The 16,261-nt window shown below is 39.2% G+C and overlaps 1 protein-coding gene across 7 annotated transcripts in view; it reads left to right on the top strand.

Moving 5' to 3' along the window:
• Cep350 (centrosomal protein 350) overlaps positions 1 to 16,261 on the top strand; it is a 122,694-nt gene that overhangs the window by 2,328 nt on the left and 104,105 nt on the right. For 4 of the 7 annotated variants that reach the window (XM_076941373.1, XM_076941372.1, XM_076941371.1 and 1 more), the window contains exons 2-3: positions 11,794 to 11,879; positions 13,101 to 13,147. In XM_076941373.1, the coding sequence (XP_076797488.1) occupies positions 11,807 to 11,879; positions 13,101 to 13,147 (120 nt within the window). In that variant the 5' untranslated portion in view covers positions 11,794 to 11,806. The remainder of the gene's footprint in view (positions 1 to 11,793; positions 11,880 to 13,100; positions 13,148 to 16,261) is intronic. The other 3 variants (XM_034512973.2, XM_076941370.1, XM_076941374.1) reach the window with 2 other exon arrangements.

Here is a 16,261-nt window from a genome sequence, read left to right as displayed (position 1 = left end):
CTAAAACAATCAATAAATAATAGTTAAGTTAATCTCAGTCCTAGGATAATACTTTAAAATCAAAACAGAAAACTGGTTCTTAGTTTATAGGCACATTTTAGCTTTTCTTAGACATGTGCTCCAAATATCTGTTCAAAATTACTGGGTATCAGGGGAATGACAGCCTGGGATTTAAAAGACACTGAGAAAAGCCACAGGTGGTCCTAAAGCGGTCCTCATCAAGGAGGGCCTTAATGAGTCGCCCAGGTGCTCTGCTGTAGTAGTAAAGAGAATGGGAGCTTTAGGACCCTAACCTGCTGTACTAGAATTACAGAGTAGTAATACATTTAGGTCTTTGTTAGTCACAGGACTGGGTGTTTAGAATATTGGAGTCCAGTGTCCATGTTGTGTATGTTAGAAAGCCAGCATCCTAGCTTGAGAAGATTCCACTAAGCAGCTCTAGGCTTACATTTGTTTATGTGTCAGATAATTGTCAAGTCAGAAGGCAATTATGATTAACTGGGCAATTATGACTGGTTAGCATTAATTAAAAATTCAAAGTGGATCTCAGTTTTTATGTTAACTTAAAAATATTAGACTATAAATTTAGCTTAAGTAGAACAACTTTCTAGGATGAAATTTGGCATTACCTATCAAAATTTAAATAAAGTACATGCACTATTTGCTAAAATCATTTAATGTTTGTGAGTTTTATGTTACATAAATTTTGACACAAGAGCCCAACTATAAATGAAGAATATTCACTTATCATGATTACAAATAAAAGGAAGCATACATATTAAAACGTTCAAAATGTCTATTGGTAAGGGAATAGTTAAAATCATGGTCTATTTATGCGGTGAGATAGTTCACAGTTGTTGCAGGCTCTGGGGATCTATATTTACTTGGTGAGAAGCAGCTGAGCGTGTCCCTCAGCACATGGACCAGGCAGCAGCTCTTACAGGTTCACATCCTAACTGCACTTTGTACCAGCTGTGGCTGTTAGTGACTTAAATTCATCTGTAAGGTGGATGTAATGATAGCCCCTGCCTCACGGGACGATTGTGAGAACTAAATGAGTTAGTATCTGTGTTCTAAGTGCAGTGTGCATTATGAAACTGCTTCCTATCACTATTATGTACTGACATGAGACAGTGCTCATGATACAATAGTGTGTGCAAGAAATACTGTGTAATATGATTTGACTTATAGAAAAATAGATAGGGGCCAGTAAGATGGCTCAGTGGATAAAGGCGCTTGTTCACCTATGAGCATGTATCACAAACAACCGTAAAGCACGTGCGAAGCTATGAGGCGTTCATCAGAATATGTTGGATTCAGTTAGCCTCATTCGTGTGTCCTCTTCCATTTGGAGATAATGGTCTCAGTTCCCTTCTACTACATCTGTCAGGACAGTTTCCTGTTCACTAATTTGATGGTTTGATTAATACAATGTTCCATTTTATTGCATATATCAGGGATAAGTTCTTCAGTTAACTATATCTGAGAGGAAATTGTTGATTCATTTTGAGAGAGTACTCACCTGTGGTGAATGCGGTCAAGAGGTCAAGTGGCCCTCTGGATTTGGAGAAGGGGTCCTTGGTGATTTTAGTGAGTGAGGATGATGATGGTGGCTTCCCTGCAGCTGCTTGAAAGGGACTGAAAGGATCTCAAAATGGAGACATGGAGTAGAGTCAGCATTTCTGAGAGGTTTGTAAAGGAAGACACAGTAGTGACGGGGTCCTGGGTGAGGGACTTTATCTTTTTAAGATGTCCTTAAGCATAACTGCATATAGGGAAATGGAGAGGGGAGGGACCCAAGCATGAGGAAAATGTGGCCAGGAATGAGGTGTCCTGAGAGAACCTGCACAAGTAGCTCTAAAAGTAGGTGCAATGTTTCTATGGTACTTTTCTCTAAAAATTCTTCCTCTTCCTCCTCTTTTCCTCCTTTTCTTCCTTCATCTTTTTCTTTCTTCTTCTGCCATGTGTGATAGTGCACACCTGCCTAGCACACAGACAGGCAGCTCTCTGTGAGTTCTAGGCCAGCCTAGTCTATGTAGACAGCTCCAAGCCAGCTATGGCTATATAGTAAGAAAAGGACACAGTTAAAATGACATTTTACTTGTGTAACAGACAGACACACGCACGCACGCACGCACGCACGCACGCACGCACGCAGGCACACAGTATACGGAGGCCAGAGACTCTCTTATAGGAGTCCTCTTACCTGCCCCACTTGTTTTTCCATTCTGCCCAACAAACTCTTAATAGTAAGTTCAATTCTTTTTTGTTATAGGTTTTTGGAGGAGCTTTTGGACTTATTATTAATTATTATTTTGGATAGGGGCTCACATTGTACCTGGGCATTCTTGGAACTCCTTATGTAGCCCTGACCTGCTGAGATTATAGGCTGCCTTATACTTTTTTTTTTTTTTTTTTTTTTTTTGAGATAGAGATCATTATGTAGCTCTGGCTGTCCAGGAGCTATTGTATAAACCAGGCTGGGATTGAACTTGCACCTGTTCCCCTGCCTTAGCTGTCAGAGTGCCCAGATTACAACTGTTCATCCCCAAGCATGGTCTGTGTACCTTTCTTATAAGGGAAATATTTTGAGGAATTAGCTACTTTTCAATTGTTGTGATAAGATACTGAGTAACACAACTTGTAGAAGAAAGTTTTATTTGACTTACAGTCCCAGAGGGACTGTAATCCACAATGACAGAGCAGAGGTAGGTGGCAGCAGGCTGCTAGAGCAGCAGCTGAGAGCCCACCTCACAGGAAACAGAGCAAACTTGAAATGAGGAAGAGCTGCAGGTCTTTTTGAAAACCTCAAAGCCCCTAGTGACATTCTTTTCCAACAAGCTCACCCCTAGTTCTCAAAGAGCATCAGGGACCAAGTATTCAATTGCCCAAGACTTAAGGGGACATCTCATTTAAATCATTACATTTGGAGATGTTTGAATACACAGATTCTTTGTTAGCTTAAGGTCTTGTTTACTATTAACAACTCAACATTTAAAGAATATTCTTATCAATATATATGATTTTAAGCAGATTGGGGTGCGTACTCGTGTGTGTGATTTAAGATAGGGTCTTGCTAACTTGCTCAGGCTTGCTTTGAAGTCACTATGTAGCCCAGGTTGGTCTCAAACCCAAAACAACCTTCCTACTTCAATCTCCCAATGGCTAGGTTTAAAGGCATGTACCACTGTGCCCAGCTTAACCAGAAAAAAAAAAAAATCATTTAGTAGTAGCTTTAAATAAATTATATTTCTTTTTCCTGTTGGCAAGGTAGCCATTCTAAGTTAATTTTTGGAAGTTTATTATCATTTTGATATCTGATATATGATGCAAAATAAAAACCATATTAAATGGAGTTTTTAATCTCTTAATTATTTTAACCTTAGTCTGAACAAAGCATTAGTCACATATACTTTGACTTCTATATAAAACAACTTGTTTTTCTATAAAATGTTAGCCTCTTTGTAAAATGGACATTGAAATAACATTTTTGAGTAATTTGAGAATGTAATGTGTGTGTGTGTGTGTGTGTGTGATTAATATGTACAGTGGTACATGCTTCTAAACCCAGCCATTGGGAGGCTCATTGGGAGGATTGCTTTGAGTTCAAGAACAACCTGAGCTACATAGTTCAAAGCAAGACACCCACACACCCACACACCCACACACAGATGTACCCCAATCCAGTTGATGGCACTCTTTTAAAAATATTATTCTTTTCATGCACATGTATGTGTGTGTGTGTGTGTGTATATATATATATATATATATATATATATATATATATATATGCACCACATGTATCTGGTACCCATGGAAGGCAGAAGAGGGAGTTGGATCTCTTGGAATTATAGTCAGCTGCAAGCTACCATGTGAATGCTGGGAACTGAACTTGGATCCTCTGCAAGGGTAGTGAGTACTCTTGACCACCACACCTGGCTACGTTTTGGTTCTTTAGAGTTTGATCTGTCTACATATTTTTCCTATTTTCAAGAAAGCTCTTTTTGATCTTAGTAACTCTTATCTCTCCTTTAAGTCTTAGCTTAAATGGCACTTTTCTATTTCTCAGATGAGATGAGTTCTTTGTGTCATATACTCTTGTGTTAGATGCACCTATGTTTTTCCTTATTATCCATTTAAATTTAGGTTTGGAATAACCCTTTAAGTCTCTTACAGGCAGGAAGCTCGTTTGTTCTTTTTATTGCTATACTTGTATTGCATAGCTGTACTTACTACTTACTACATGTGAGATGCTCACCAGAAACTGCTGACTGGATAGCCTAGGTTTTACACCGAGGAAAACCGTTCTTCTGACTGGAAGATAACTGTCTGCAGCAGCAATAGGGATCAAAGAAATTTGTTAAAAACACTTTACCTGCCCTGATGTATGCCTGTATGAGGAGAGAATGAAGGGCATTATCTGAAGAAATCTGTGAGGAAGTCTTATCCTTTGGGGTGAATATAGTAACAGGGAAAGCACATGGAACAGTTTCCAAAGAAGTTAAAGTGCAGTGAAGTTAATAGATCCCAGATTCAGAGGAGGATTTGATTTAGGTGGATGGTAAGATTATTTGGATAGAGGGGTTATGTTATATATTTATGTTTTACATGGTGACAGTTTCAGTGTTATAAGAGGCATTATAGAAATGACCATTAGAATCTTTCAAAACATTGATCTGGATTTAATTTACAGTTCTGGTATTTATTAACTAACTGACCTTGGAGTAGTTCTGTTGTCTGCCTGATTTCATCTTAATAGGCCTAACGGATATGTGGATACTTGCCTGATAGTTGGTGGAGATTAGAACCTGCCCTTGCCCTTAACAGAAAGAGTGCATCCATACTGCCTATGGCTGTTAACTGTCCACAATCCCATCCCATAGTGTTTAAGGTCTGGGATTCAAGGGATGTTGCTGTGCTTTTGTTTGGAAGCACATGTTCTCAGGATTACCTCTTTGAAATGAGCTTTCTCTTTTTAAATGAGATAACCCGTGTTTTCTAAAAGTCTCTAGAGTTATACTACTCAAAACTGGCTATGTATCAGGATGTTTGTAAACCAGAGGCTCTTAGGCCTCAGAGTTGCTGATTTGGAATCTCTGAGAGGTGGATAGAATCTGAGTTCTTTTGTTTTTAACCTTGATACTCAGGTGATTGGCCTCCTAGAGCAGTGGTTCTCAACCTTGCTAATGCTGTGACCCTTTAATATAGTTCCTCATGTTGTGATGACCCCCACTCATAACATTATTTTTGTTGCTATTTTGTAACTGTAATTTTGCTGCTGTTGTGAATTGTAATGTCCATGTCTGATATATAATCCCTGTGAAAGGGTCATTTGTGACCCACAGGTTGAGAACCACAGTCCTAGCGTCTGCTGACTGCCTGGAAGAAACCATTGTGTGGCTACTCTGAAACTCATTTGCAGTGAGAATGGTAGGGGTGTTTGTGTGGACGGTTACTGAGTTAAGAAAACAGTTAGAGGGCTTGGGGTATAGCTCAGTAATAGGGCTGTTGTCTAGCATGTGTAAGAACCTGAGCTTAGAAGCCAGCCATGGTGATGTACCCACTTTTATTTAATGTCAGTGTTCGAGAGGCAGGTGGGTCTTTGTGAGTTGGAGGATGGCCTGATCTACATATTGAGTTCTAGGACAACTAGAACCACACAGTGAAACCCTGTCTCAAACATAACCAACTAACCAACCTGGGTTTGTTTACCAATACCACCAAAACCAAAACTACAGAGTCTACTACTACAGAGTCTAGTAGAGTAGGGGAACATATGATTTTCAAGTATTTATCCAAAGGGCATTTAATTGCTTGTTTGTTTGTTTGGTTTCAAGATTGGGTTTCTCTGTGTAGCCCTGGCTGTTCTGAAACTTGCTCTGTAGGCCAAGCTGTCCTCGAACTTAGAGATCCCCTTTTGTGTGTGCACTCCTTGGTGCATGGATGTTTACCATATGTGTGTAGACCCCTCTGGAGGTCAGAAGAAGGTGACAGACTTCCTAGAACTGCAGTTACAGGTGATTGTGAGCCTCCTGATGTTGGAGCTGAGAGCCAGACTTGTGTTGTATAAGAGCCGTGAGCTTTCCTGTCATAGCCTGGGAGTTAGTCTTTGCTGAATTGATAGCTAGGGAGAATGTCTCTTATTGAACAATAGCTTTTATGCATAGAGTGATTGATTAACTGAGTCTTCAATATAATTTACACATATTTTTATTTATATATTTTTCATTTTTCTGTTTTCATGGTCTGTGTATGTAGTATCCATGTTTGCATATGTATGGGCACAAGTATGGGCGTGAGTACATGTGAATTTACATATATTTCTTTTTCTCTTTTGCCTTAATCCACAACTAGGCTTTTCGTTGGTGATAGCCAGAGCAATAACATAATTTTTTCCTACCAGTCCTTAAGCTTATTGCACATTGGTGATTATTTTATCATATGATTCCCTTACTTTTGTGATATCATTATGTTCAGTTTATTATATGGGTGGCCACCTTTATCTTTTTTCCTTGTTATCAACAACATGGTCAATTATATTTTTCTGTTTGTGCTTTATAGTTTGTTTTACCATATGTTTTGTGGGCTTACTTATGTAATGGTATGTGAATTCTTCCTAGTTTTCTCTCACCATGTCCCCACGTTTAGTAGGCAAGCAGTACACATTGTGTTTGTCCTTTCTCAGAAGTGGCTTTCCAAAACGCTTCTCGCTTATGGCTGTGTGCTCATGCTTCTCACTTAGGGTGACCTACTGTCCCTTGCTTTTCCCCTTAGTCCTTCTACTGACAGAAGTGCTACTTTTTTTTTTTTTAAGATTTATTTATTTTATGTATATGAGTACATAGTTGCTGTCTTCAGACACACCAGAAGAAGGCATCAGATCCCATTACAGATGGTTGTGAGCCACCATGTGATTACTGGGAATTGAACTCAGGACCTCTGGAAGAGCAGTCAGTGCTCTTAACTGCTGAGCCATCTCTTCACCCTGGCAGTGTTGTTTTAAACAATACAAAAATATTTACTTTTGAGAATTTCATACCTGAGTATGGTATTTACATAATTCCACCCATCCTTTCCCCTTCCCACCTCACCCTCTCCCTTTTCCAACTTCTCCAGTGTCCTTCCACTCTCAAATACATAACTTCTTTAACTGTTGCTCTGTGTGCGTGTATGTGTGTATGTGTGTATGTATGTACGCATGCATGTATAACTAAATGCAACATGCTCAGTTTATCTAGTGTGCTTATATGTATATGTGTTTAGAACTGATCACTTGGAATGCAGACCTATTAGGGTACTTGTCCCAGAAGTCTAGTTCTGCCTCTCTTAGCAATCATTAATTGCCTGAAGCTCTTTATCTAGAAGAGTGTGAATAAAGCAATGTATTACCTGCCTCAAAGCTTATAAATTACAACAATGATGGCCAAGATATACTCACAGGTATATCTTGAGGGTAACTAAATTGGACTTAAGGCCTGTTCCGTAGGTGGGAGTTTGTCAGTGTTCCAGTAAATACAGCCCTGCCTGTGGGGTGGCGAGGTCATGAACTCCAGAGGACAACCAACACTGCCACTTTCCTAAACCTGTAAAATTTCCAACCACATTTTAAATATCTATCCAGAGCCCCAGAAGGATTTAGGCAAGTTACAATAGCATTTGGGAAGTAGCTGATATTATGAAAAGTGTATTGAGGGGGAGCTGGCTTAGTTATGAAACTGTTTGCTATGCAAGCATGAAGCTCTGGGTTCCTATCTTTAGAACTCACATTAAAAGCCAGGTATTGTGGTGTGTGCCTGTAATCATGGCTCTAGTGAGGTGGAAGCAGGATTCCTGGGGCTTGCTGGCCGTGAACTCCAGCTGAAAAGGTGAGCTCTAGGTTCTCAAAAAGCAAGACAGGCACCACCTTTGCCCTCCATGTGCATATGCACACATACACACACACACACACACACACACACACACACACACACACACACACACACGCATATGCATGCCCACTCACACATGTATACTCAGACTTGTATACGCATACCTTAGTGTATTGACTTTTTTTTTCTTGGTAAGAAGGAGGTAGAAAAGAGGTCTAGTGATAGATACTTTGGAAATGAAACCATTGAAGTACTGGGCTGAGGTAGACGGCCCTTCATCACTCAGTTAGGATATGTGCTGTCAAGGAAACAAGAGAGCTGTGCTTACCACATTAGTAATCTAGGAGGAGTGGGAGTTTCAAGATTAAAGTTTGAAATTGTAGATGTTAATAAAATATTGCTATAATACTATCAAATGGAAAATTACATTGAAAGTATGTGGTTTTTTTTTAGATTTTTAAAAGACAGATATAGTTTTAAACAATGTTTAAGTCTTTAAATTTTATTTACTTTATGTTTATGACTGTTTACATCATTTATGTCAGTGCACTGCATGTGTGCCTAGTGCTGGCAAAAGTCGGAAGAGGGTATCTGACTCCTGTAATAGAAGTTATAGATGATTGTAAGCAACAGTAGGGATGCTGGCACTTGAACTCAGGTCCTCTCCAAGTGCTCTTAGCTGCCAAGCCACCTCTGCAGCCCGCTCAGTAGTTCTAAGACCATCAAAAAAATAACCCAAAGTCAGGAAAAAGTAATTTTTTTTTTTTCGAGACAGGGTTTCTCTGTGTAGCTCTGGCTGTCCTGGAACTCACTCTGTAGACCAGGCTGGCCTCGAACTCAGAAATCCACCTGCCTCTGCCTCCCAAGTGCTGGGATTAAAGGCGTGCACCACCACCACCCGGCGAAAAAGTAATTTTTTAAGATTGTTGCTTTGGTTTTGGGTTTGGAAAACAGTCTTTAAAACAGTGGTGTAAATAAAATATGATATGCATGAAAACAGCATACAGATGTATGACTTAGTTAAGTCTTATGAACTGATATTGGTATCCAAATCAATGAATGATTATAAACAATTAATTGACTAGCCCCTAAATCCATTTGGCGGAGGTGACCTCAGTTGAGTCACTCCAAGGCTGATGACTTCACTTGTAACACTGCTGAAACTGTTCCTTGTGTTGTCCTTTAACTGACAGGATAATATAGCACATATGTTGTTTCTGCTGTTCCTTATATTCTAGAGTTGTGATCCTGGACTACATCATTTTAAGAGCAAGTATGACAGTTTTATATACATATATACATACACACACACACACATATATATATATATGTAATAAATTGATACATGCTATGTTATATAAATGTTTTACTAGATATTTGTAATTAAAGACTAGGCATTTATTTTGAAACTTTTTTGTTTATACTGCATTACTTTTATTTGACATATTTATCCTTTACATTGAGAAAATAATCACTATATTTTTTGCACTTTTAAGCAAAGAAATGTTTATAAAGACAATTTTGTCAGATCATTGACAGATTAGTGATAAAGAATAACCAAGTGCATGTGTGCGTGCTTGTGCACACGTGCATATTGTCCTTGACAGGATGTCAGATGCTCGGCAGTATCATTCTCTGCCTCATTCCCTTTTGAGACAGGTCTTTCACTGACACAATTGTCTCTGCCCTCTGCAGTGCTAGCGTACAGGCATGTGTACCCGTGCCCAGCTTTCTGCATGGTGGCTGGGATCTGGACCAAGTCTAAATTTGTGTAGTATGTGCTCGTATCCACCGAGCCTTCTGCTCAGCCCTGGAGCTCTTTTTTTCAATCAGTCTTGATAACTGCGATGAAAGTGTTTATGGTTGACAAATTTAAACTATTGGTAAATTTACTGAGTTTTGTTTTTCCTCAACCCTTGTTTTCAGAAGAAAATGTATTTTTTGAAGAAGTTTTGTTTGTACAACACTAATGATTGAGTAGAGGGCATGTAATAAACAAGCATTCTGCCACTGAACCACATCTCTGACTCTTAAAAGAGTTTCAGTTTTAGAACAGTTTGAAGTTTGTTTCTAGGAAGCTTAATATCAGGATTATCTACTCCTTGGAGAAATTAATTCCCATAAAATTAATATACTTTAAAATTTTATGTATTTGGACTGACTAGGAGGTTGTGTGCATGTGTATGTGCATGGCTGCAGTTGCCGTGGTACACATGTGGAAGTCAGAGGACAACTTAGAGAGTCAGCTCTCTTTCTATCCTGTGGCCCAGGGGATAGAACTCAGGCTTGGCAGTAAGCATTCTTACCTGCTCAGCTGCCCCTTTCTCCCTTTAAGTTGCAAATTTTAAACTTATTTTGTGGATTAAGTTTTTATAAAATATGATAAAATTTAATATGCTATAAAGAACTAATATAATTAATTAAAAATTAAGATCTTACTAGGTGAATGAACAAAGAATAATTCATAAATAAAAAAAAACCTAAGATTAAGATCTGTGGCAGAGGAGGAAGGGTAGGAAGGATTGGGGGAGCCAGAAGGATCAAGGACACCACAGGAACACGGCCCACAGAATCAGCTGACAAATACTCAAGTTGGCTCTAAGAGATCAGGGAGCCTGTACGGTTCGGACCTGGGTCCTCTGCATCTATATTATGGTGGAATAGCTCAGTGTTCTTGTGGGAGGGACTCTTCACAGTGGAGTCGGGACTGTCTCTGACTCTTGCCTGCCTTTGGGACCCTGTTCCTCCAGTTGGGTGGCCTTGTCCAGCCTTGCTGTGAGATCACGTGCCTGGTCTTGTTGTATTTTGTTATGTCATGTTTAGTTGATGCCCCTGGGAGGCCTGCTCTTTTCTGAGAGGAAGGGAAGGGCATGGATCCAGGAGAGAGATTGGGGTTGGGGGAGGGAGGGAAACTGCAGTTGGGATGTAATATATGAGAGAAGAATAAATTAAAAAGGGAGAAAAAAGATCTGTGGCAGAATATTTGATCTGGCTAAGTTCTAACATGTTCAAATTTAAGCAATCATTTTTTTTCCCCTATGGGATCAGCAAAAACCAAAAGTAATACAAACGATATTAAAAGGTCTTAATGAAGCTTCTAGGCGCTTATATTACTGGAAGCTAGGAAAGAGTTTGACGTTGAATTTCAGCAGCGTGTCCTTCATATTCTTCAGTTCAGTTTTGATACGATTTGCAGATATTACTCCAGTCCAATAGTCCACATAGGCCAAAATTCATATCTTCAGTGTTGTTTTTAAGACAATGCCTCATTATGAATCACTGACTGGCCAGGAACTTGCTGAGCAGACCAGGCTGTTCTTAAATTCACAGAGATATACCTGCCTCTGCCTTCTTAGTTCTGAGGTTAAAGACATGTATCACCATGCCTGGCTACAATGTTGTTTGCAGTAGAGAAAATGAAACATAATAAGGTATTGGTTGTTTCTATTTTATGGGAAAGTTTTGTTTTCCTGTTTATTCACCGTGTGTATGAGAAACTGTGAGGATATGTGCATGCCATGGCAGCATGCGGAGGTCCGAGGGCACCTTGCTTGGGGTTAGCTCCTCCAGCATGCAGGCCCTAGGATGGAAACCAGATTGTTAGCATGACTGAACCATCTCACCAGCCCTCTTGTTGTCATGCTAGGGGATGAACTGGGAACTTACATAAGGACAGCATGTGTTCTAACACTGGTACAGCTCCAGTCTCGTGACTCATAACATAATGGGTGCTCTGTAAATAATGAAAATGTTGACAATAATGATAATAGTTCCTCTAAAGTATTATTTATTGGATTATTATGTGTTGCTTATGAGAATATGAAGCTACATTTTATTAGAGATGACAGAGTTTTTCAGACCTTCATGAATAGATCAGGATCTTTCTTTACTATTACATTTTGTAATAGCGATGACATAATTGCAGGTAAATTGGCAAGATGAGGAGCAGCAAGTCAAAAGAGGTGCCTTTACCAAATCCAAGGAACTCTCAAAGCAAGGAGACTGTTCAAGGTATGATTTTTTTTTTTTTTTTTAGACTGAACTTAGTCTCTTTCTAGGGTCCTATAATATGTTAAATTTTGGGCTAATCAATAGATGAAATTTGTGCATTATCTTTTGATTCATAAAACAGAAGAGTGGGTTATGCTGGAGAGGTGGCTCAGTAGTTAAAAGAGTGCTTACTGATCTTGCAGAGGACCTGTCTTCAGTTCCCAGCACCTCCTGTATTGTATGGCTTGCAAGTACTTATAACTTCAGCTTCAGTGGTCATTTGCATGAACACTTATACGTACACACACTTAAACCATTTTTAAAAAGTGGATAAATAATTAAAAATTTTACTTTTTAATATACAAGTACCCTTTAAAAAGTGAATTAGTTGAGACAGACTTATGTGGTCATTCATTACTGTAATCTGAATTCACAAGGTTGAGGCAGGGGGATCATGAGATTAAGGCCAGCTTCTGCTACACAGTATGAACTCTCCTCAAAAATTATATATGCAAAATTAGTGTTTCTTTTTCCAAAATCCTGATATAACTGTTAAGTATCTATAGTACCTACATAATAAGTTAAAGTTATTTGTTAGAGGCACTTTAAGGTATGATATTTTAAAAGGGAAACTGACAAACGAGTAGATCCAGAGGATGGTTCCTGTTTGTGAGGAAGCTAGAAGTTAAGCCATCTTTGGAGGAAATGAACACTCTTGTCTTGGAAGAGGATGACCCATGGGAAACAATGCAGCCTCCAACGAGTTGAAAGACTAAGTAGATTTGTTTGTGTTGATAATGTGATGTATAGAATAGTTTTAAAAGTATTCTTTCACATATAAAATATGATATAAGACAACACAAAGTTTTATATTTGGTTGGAGTGTAGTGGTGGATCCCTAAAATTCCAGCACTCAACAGCCTCAGGCAGCAAGATTCTAAGTTGGAGGTCAGCCTAGGCTACATGGCAAGACCCTACCTTCCTTTACCTTATTTATTCTCTCCCTCTCCCTCTCCCTCTTTCTTTGTGGTGGGTGTGTTCAGGCTATTGCTGTTAACTGAGTGTACTTCTTTCTTTTATGGATTTCTTGAGGAGCCTGATCTAGCATTATAAATGCATTTGATAAGGAATAGCTCTAATGAAGTAGTTCTCAAGCCTTTGATCACATTTGGGAGTATATGAAACTTTATAGTTTAAGTTTCCTTCAGAACTCTGACTCTGCTACATGTCACTTTTTCTCAGTAGATGTAACCACATCATGGGATGCACTTTCTCAGACCAAGGCTGCTGTAAGTAGTTTTAGTTTCTATTTTAAACACTTACTTGTTTTAAAGTTGATACCATGGTATGATGTGATTAATTAGAATATTTAATTGGAAAACAAAGGCATATATTCCACAACGAGCAAACATGAGTAGTGAAGAAGTAAACTAGATACTGCTTTAGGTCTCAGGTCTGCACTCTGATGACGTGTCACATATCCATGTGACCTGTGTGGGTACTCACCTTTATAGCTGGTTCACTTTGTGAGCTGATAGGAAGGATGGATATGGGAGGTTGGACTGGACCTGTGTAGAAGGCTTGTTATCAGGGATAGGAATAGAGGAAGGGAAAGGTATCGGCTTCTTTAATGGCTGGTTGGAGTGTAGTGGTTATGAGTTATCTCTTCTGTTTTGTGGCATTCCTTTTCCTTTATAAAAAAGAATGAGTGCAGGAGAGTTATTTTCATTGTGCTTATTCTTGTCTGGATTATAGAAATCTAAACTAGAAAAGTAATGTATGGACCCTTTAAGGAGATATCCCTCCTTTTGGTTGATTATCTTAATACATGCTTTTTTCCCACCCCTTTTCTATTTTATATACCCCTGAGTTTGGCTTTGTTTCTTTCTTTCTTTTTTTTTTTTTAATGTGAAAATCTTTATTGGATATTTTATTTACATTTCAGATGCCATCCCCTTTCCCCATTTCCCCTCCCTAGAAAACCCCTCTCCCATCCCCACTTTTGCTTTTATACTATTTTCTTAATGTTAATCAAAGGCTTTATAAGTTTGGTAATGCTCAATATCAATCAGAAGTGTAACCCAATACCCAGCCTAGATATATCAACTATCTTTGACTGGCGGGGACATGCAAACATCCACCTCCATGTCCCGCCCCCCTGTCACCTAGCTCCTCCTCTCCTTCTCCTCTCCTTACTCCTCCCACCTTAGCTCCTCCTACATATCACTCTACCTGTTAAAACAAAACTTTTCTCTTAGAATACAATTAGAGCATAACTATACCAATTTGTGTCAGTAAGATACAAGATAGACCTAATACCCAGTCCATCATTTTGTTGACTAAACAGAACCTCTGTCGTCCCTCCTAACTAAAAGACTTAATTCTGAACCTGGCTTTTTTTCTTGGCTTTAGAATGAATGTCAGCTGAAAACCATCCTCTCAAACCTTTTCTCTCAAAGTAAATGGCCGGGATTGGCTATGAGACTATAAGTCTTTAACCTGTCAGAAATCCAGAATGACTGAGTTAACTGAAATTATGGGAAGCACAAAGCATAGCTTCTAAACTTAGCCAATTTATAGAGACCGCTGAGCACCTGGACAGTCCCTATACTACAAAATGTTGGAGCATTCGATCTTCAGCCTTCTGGCCCAGGATCATCTGACAGACCTTAGTGCTGCAGAATTATTAAGGGCTGATTACTCTGTCTTGGCAGATATAATCAGTCGACTATTCCACAAGTGTGTCCTTTTCTGGACAGTAATTTGTCTATATATGAAAAGAGGCAATTCTTGCCTAGTGGCTGTCTCACCACAACTGGAGTAACTCCAAAGATGCTCAATTTCTTCTTAGAATCCAAGACAGGAAGCTGTCAGGAACAGACAGGTCTCTAATCAACATGGACATTAATACAGAAATGTTTGTAACGTCAATTCTGTGGACTTCTGACGCTTTGAAAACCAACTATCCATGTAAGGCAATCTGGACTATTGTTTGTTAACTCCTCTCAGCTAAATAAAATATAGAAAACACCCTAATAATAAACTTAGAGCCATGAATTTGTTATAGGCCCTTAAGGCTAACCATCTCAAATCAGTTTAAAAAGTTAAAGAAGGACTGTGTCTAAGCCTTGTATTCCTAAATGTGTTACATAGGCACAATGCCTATGAGAGTAACAATATTAATCTCACTTTTATATCAATAAGAAGCTGATACCAATGAAAACCTTAAATTTGAAATCAGAGTAAATTTTGTACCATTTAAGAAATTATAACTTCATCTTAATAACAGTTATATATATTTCTACCTATAGGTTATGGCTATGCAATAAATCCTAGCTAATCCTCCCTGTTCCAACAAAACCACTACTTTTCCCTAGAAAGACAGCCCAATATTAACCATCTCAGTCTCCAAGCCTAGGGAATAGGGGCGCTGACTCTTCATTAACTTCTTCAAGCTGATTATGGGCGTTGAGATATTAGAAGAGGGGCAGGGGGAAGAGTAAATTGATAAGCCTCTGACACTGTGTCTTCACTGCATCCAGCTGCAATTCCAGGACATCAGAGATTCGAGCAGGTCTGCTCAGCTCACTTGATGAGTAGATACACCAAGGCTGTGTATTCTGCAATATAAAATTCTCAAAACAAATTTTAGTATCAAGATAATTTTTTGTTTGAATTCTGGAATCTAGTCTTCTGGTGGCCTGCCTCTGTCATGTCTAATCCATATAATTCTGGGAGTTTCTATGAGGGTGTGCTCCCACCATCCTCCCATTCCCGCCTCCCTGCTCTCAAATTCCCCAACACTAGGGAATCCAAACTTTCAGGCACCAAGGCCCTCTACTTCCACTGACGCCTAACCCTTTACCCCATCCCCCCTCCTCCAATTACTATGAGGGTGTGCTCCCACCATCTTTTCATTCCCACCTCCCTGCTCTTGAAATTCCCCAACACTAGGGAATCCAAACTTTCAGGTACCTAGGCTGTCCACTTCCACTGATGCCTAGCAAGGCAACCCTCAACTACCTATACAGGTGGAGCCATGAGTCCCTCCCTTTGTGTTCTCGGGCTGGAGATTTTAGAATGGCTACTCCAGCTTGTTTCTTAGGGCCATTTGCTTGAAAAATTGTTTTCCAGCCTTTTACGTTAAGATAGAGTCTGTCTTTGTCACTGAGGCGGGTTTCCTGTATGCAGCAAAATGCTGGGCCCTGTTTATGTATCCAGTCCATTAGCCTATGTGTTTTAATTGGGGGATTGAGTCCACTGATGTTAAGAGATATTAAGGAACAGTGATTGTTGCTTCCTGTTATTTTTGTTATTAGAGGTGGAATTATCTTTGTATGGCTCTCTTCTTTTGGATTTGTTGTAAGAGGGTTACTTTCTTGCTCTTTCTAGAGTATAATTTC

Source organism: Arvicanthis niloticus, chromosome 10 (genome assembly GCF_011762505.2).
Source record: "Arvicanthis niloticus isolate mArvNil1 chromosome 10, mArvNil1.pat.X, whole genome shotgun sequence".
Lineage (NCBI taxonomy): Eukaryota > Metazoa > Chordata > Mammalia > Rodentia > Muridae > Arvicanthis > Arvicanthis niloticus.
This window is presented reverse-complemented; position numbering and strand designations above follow the sequence as displayed.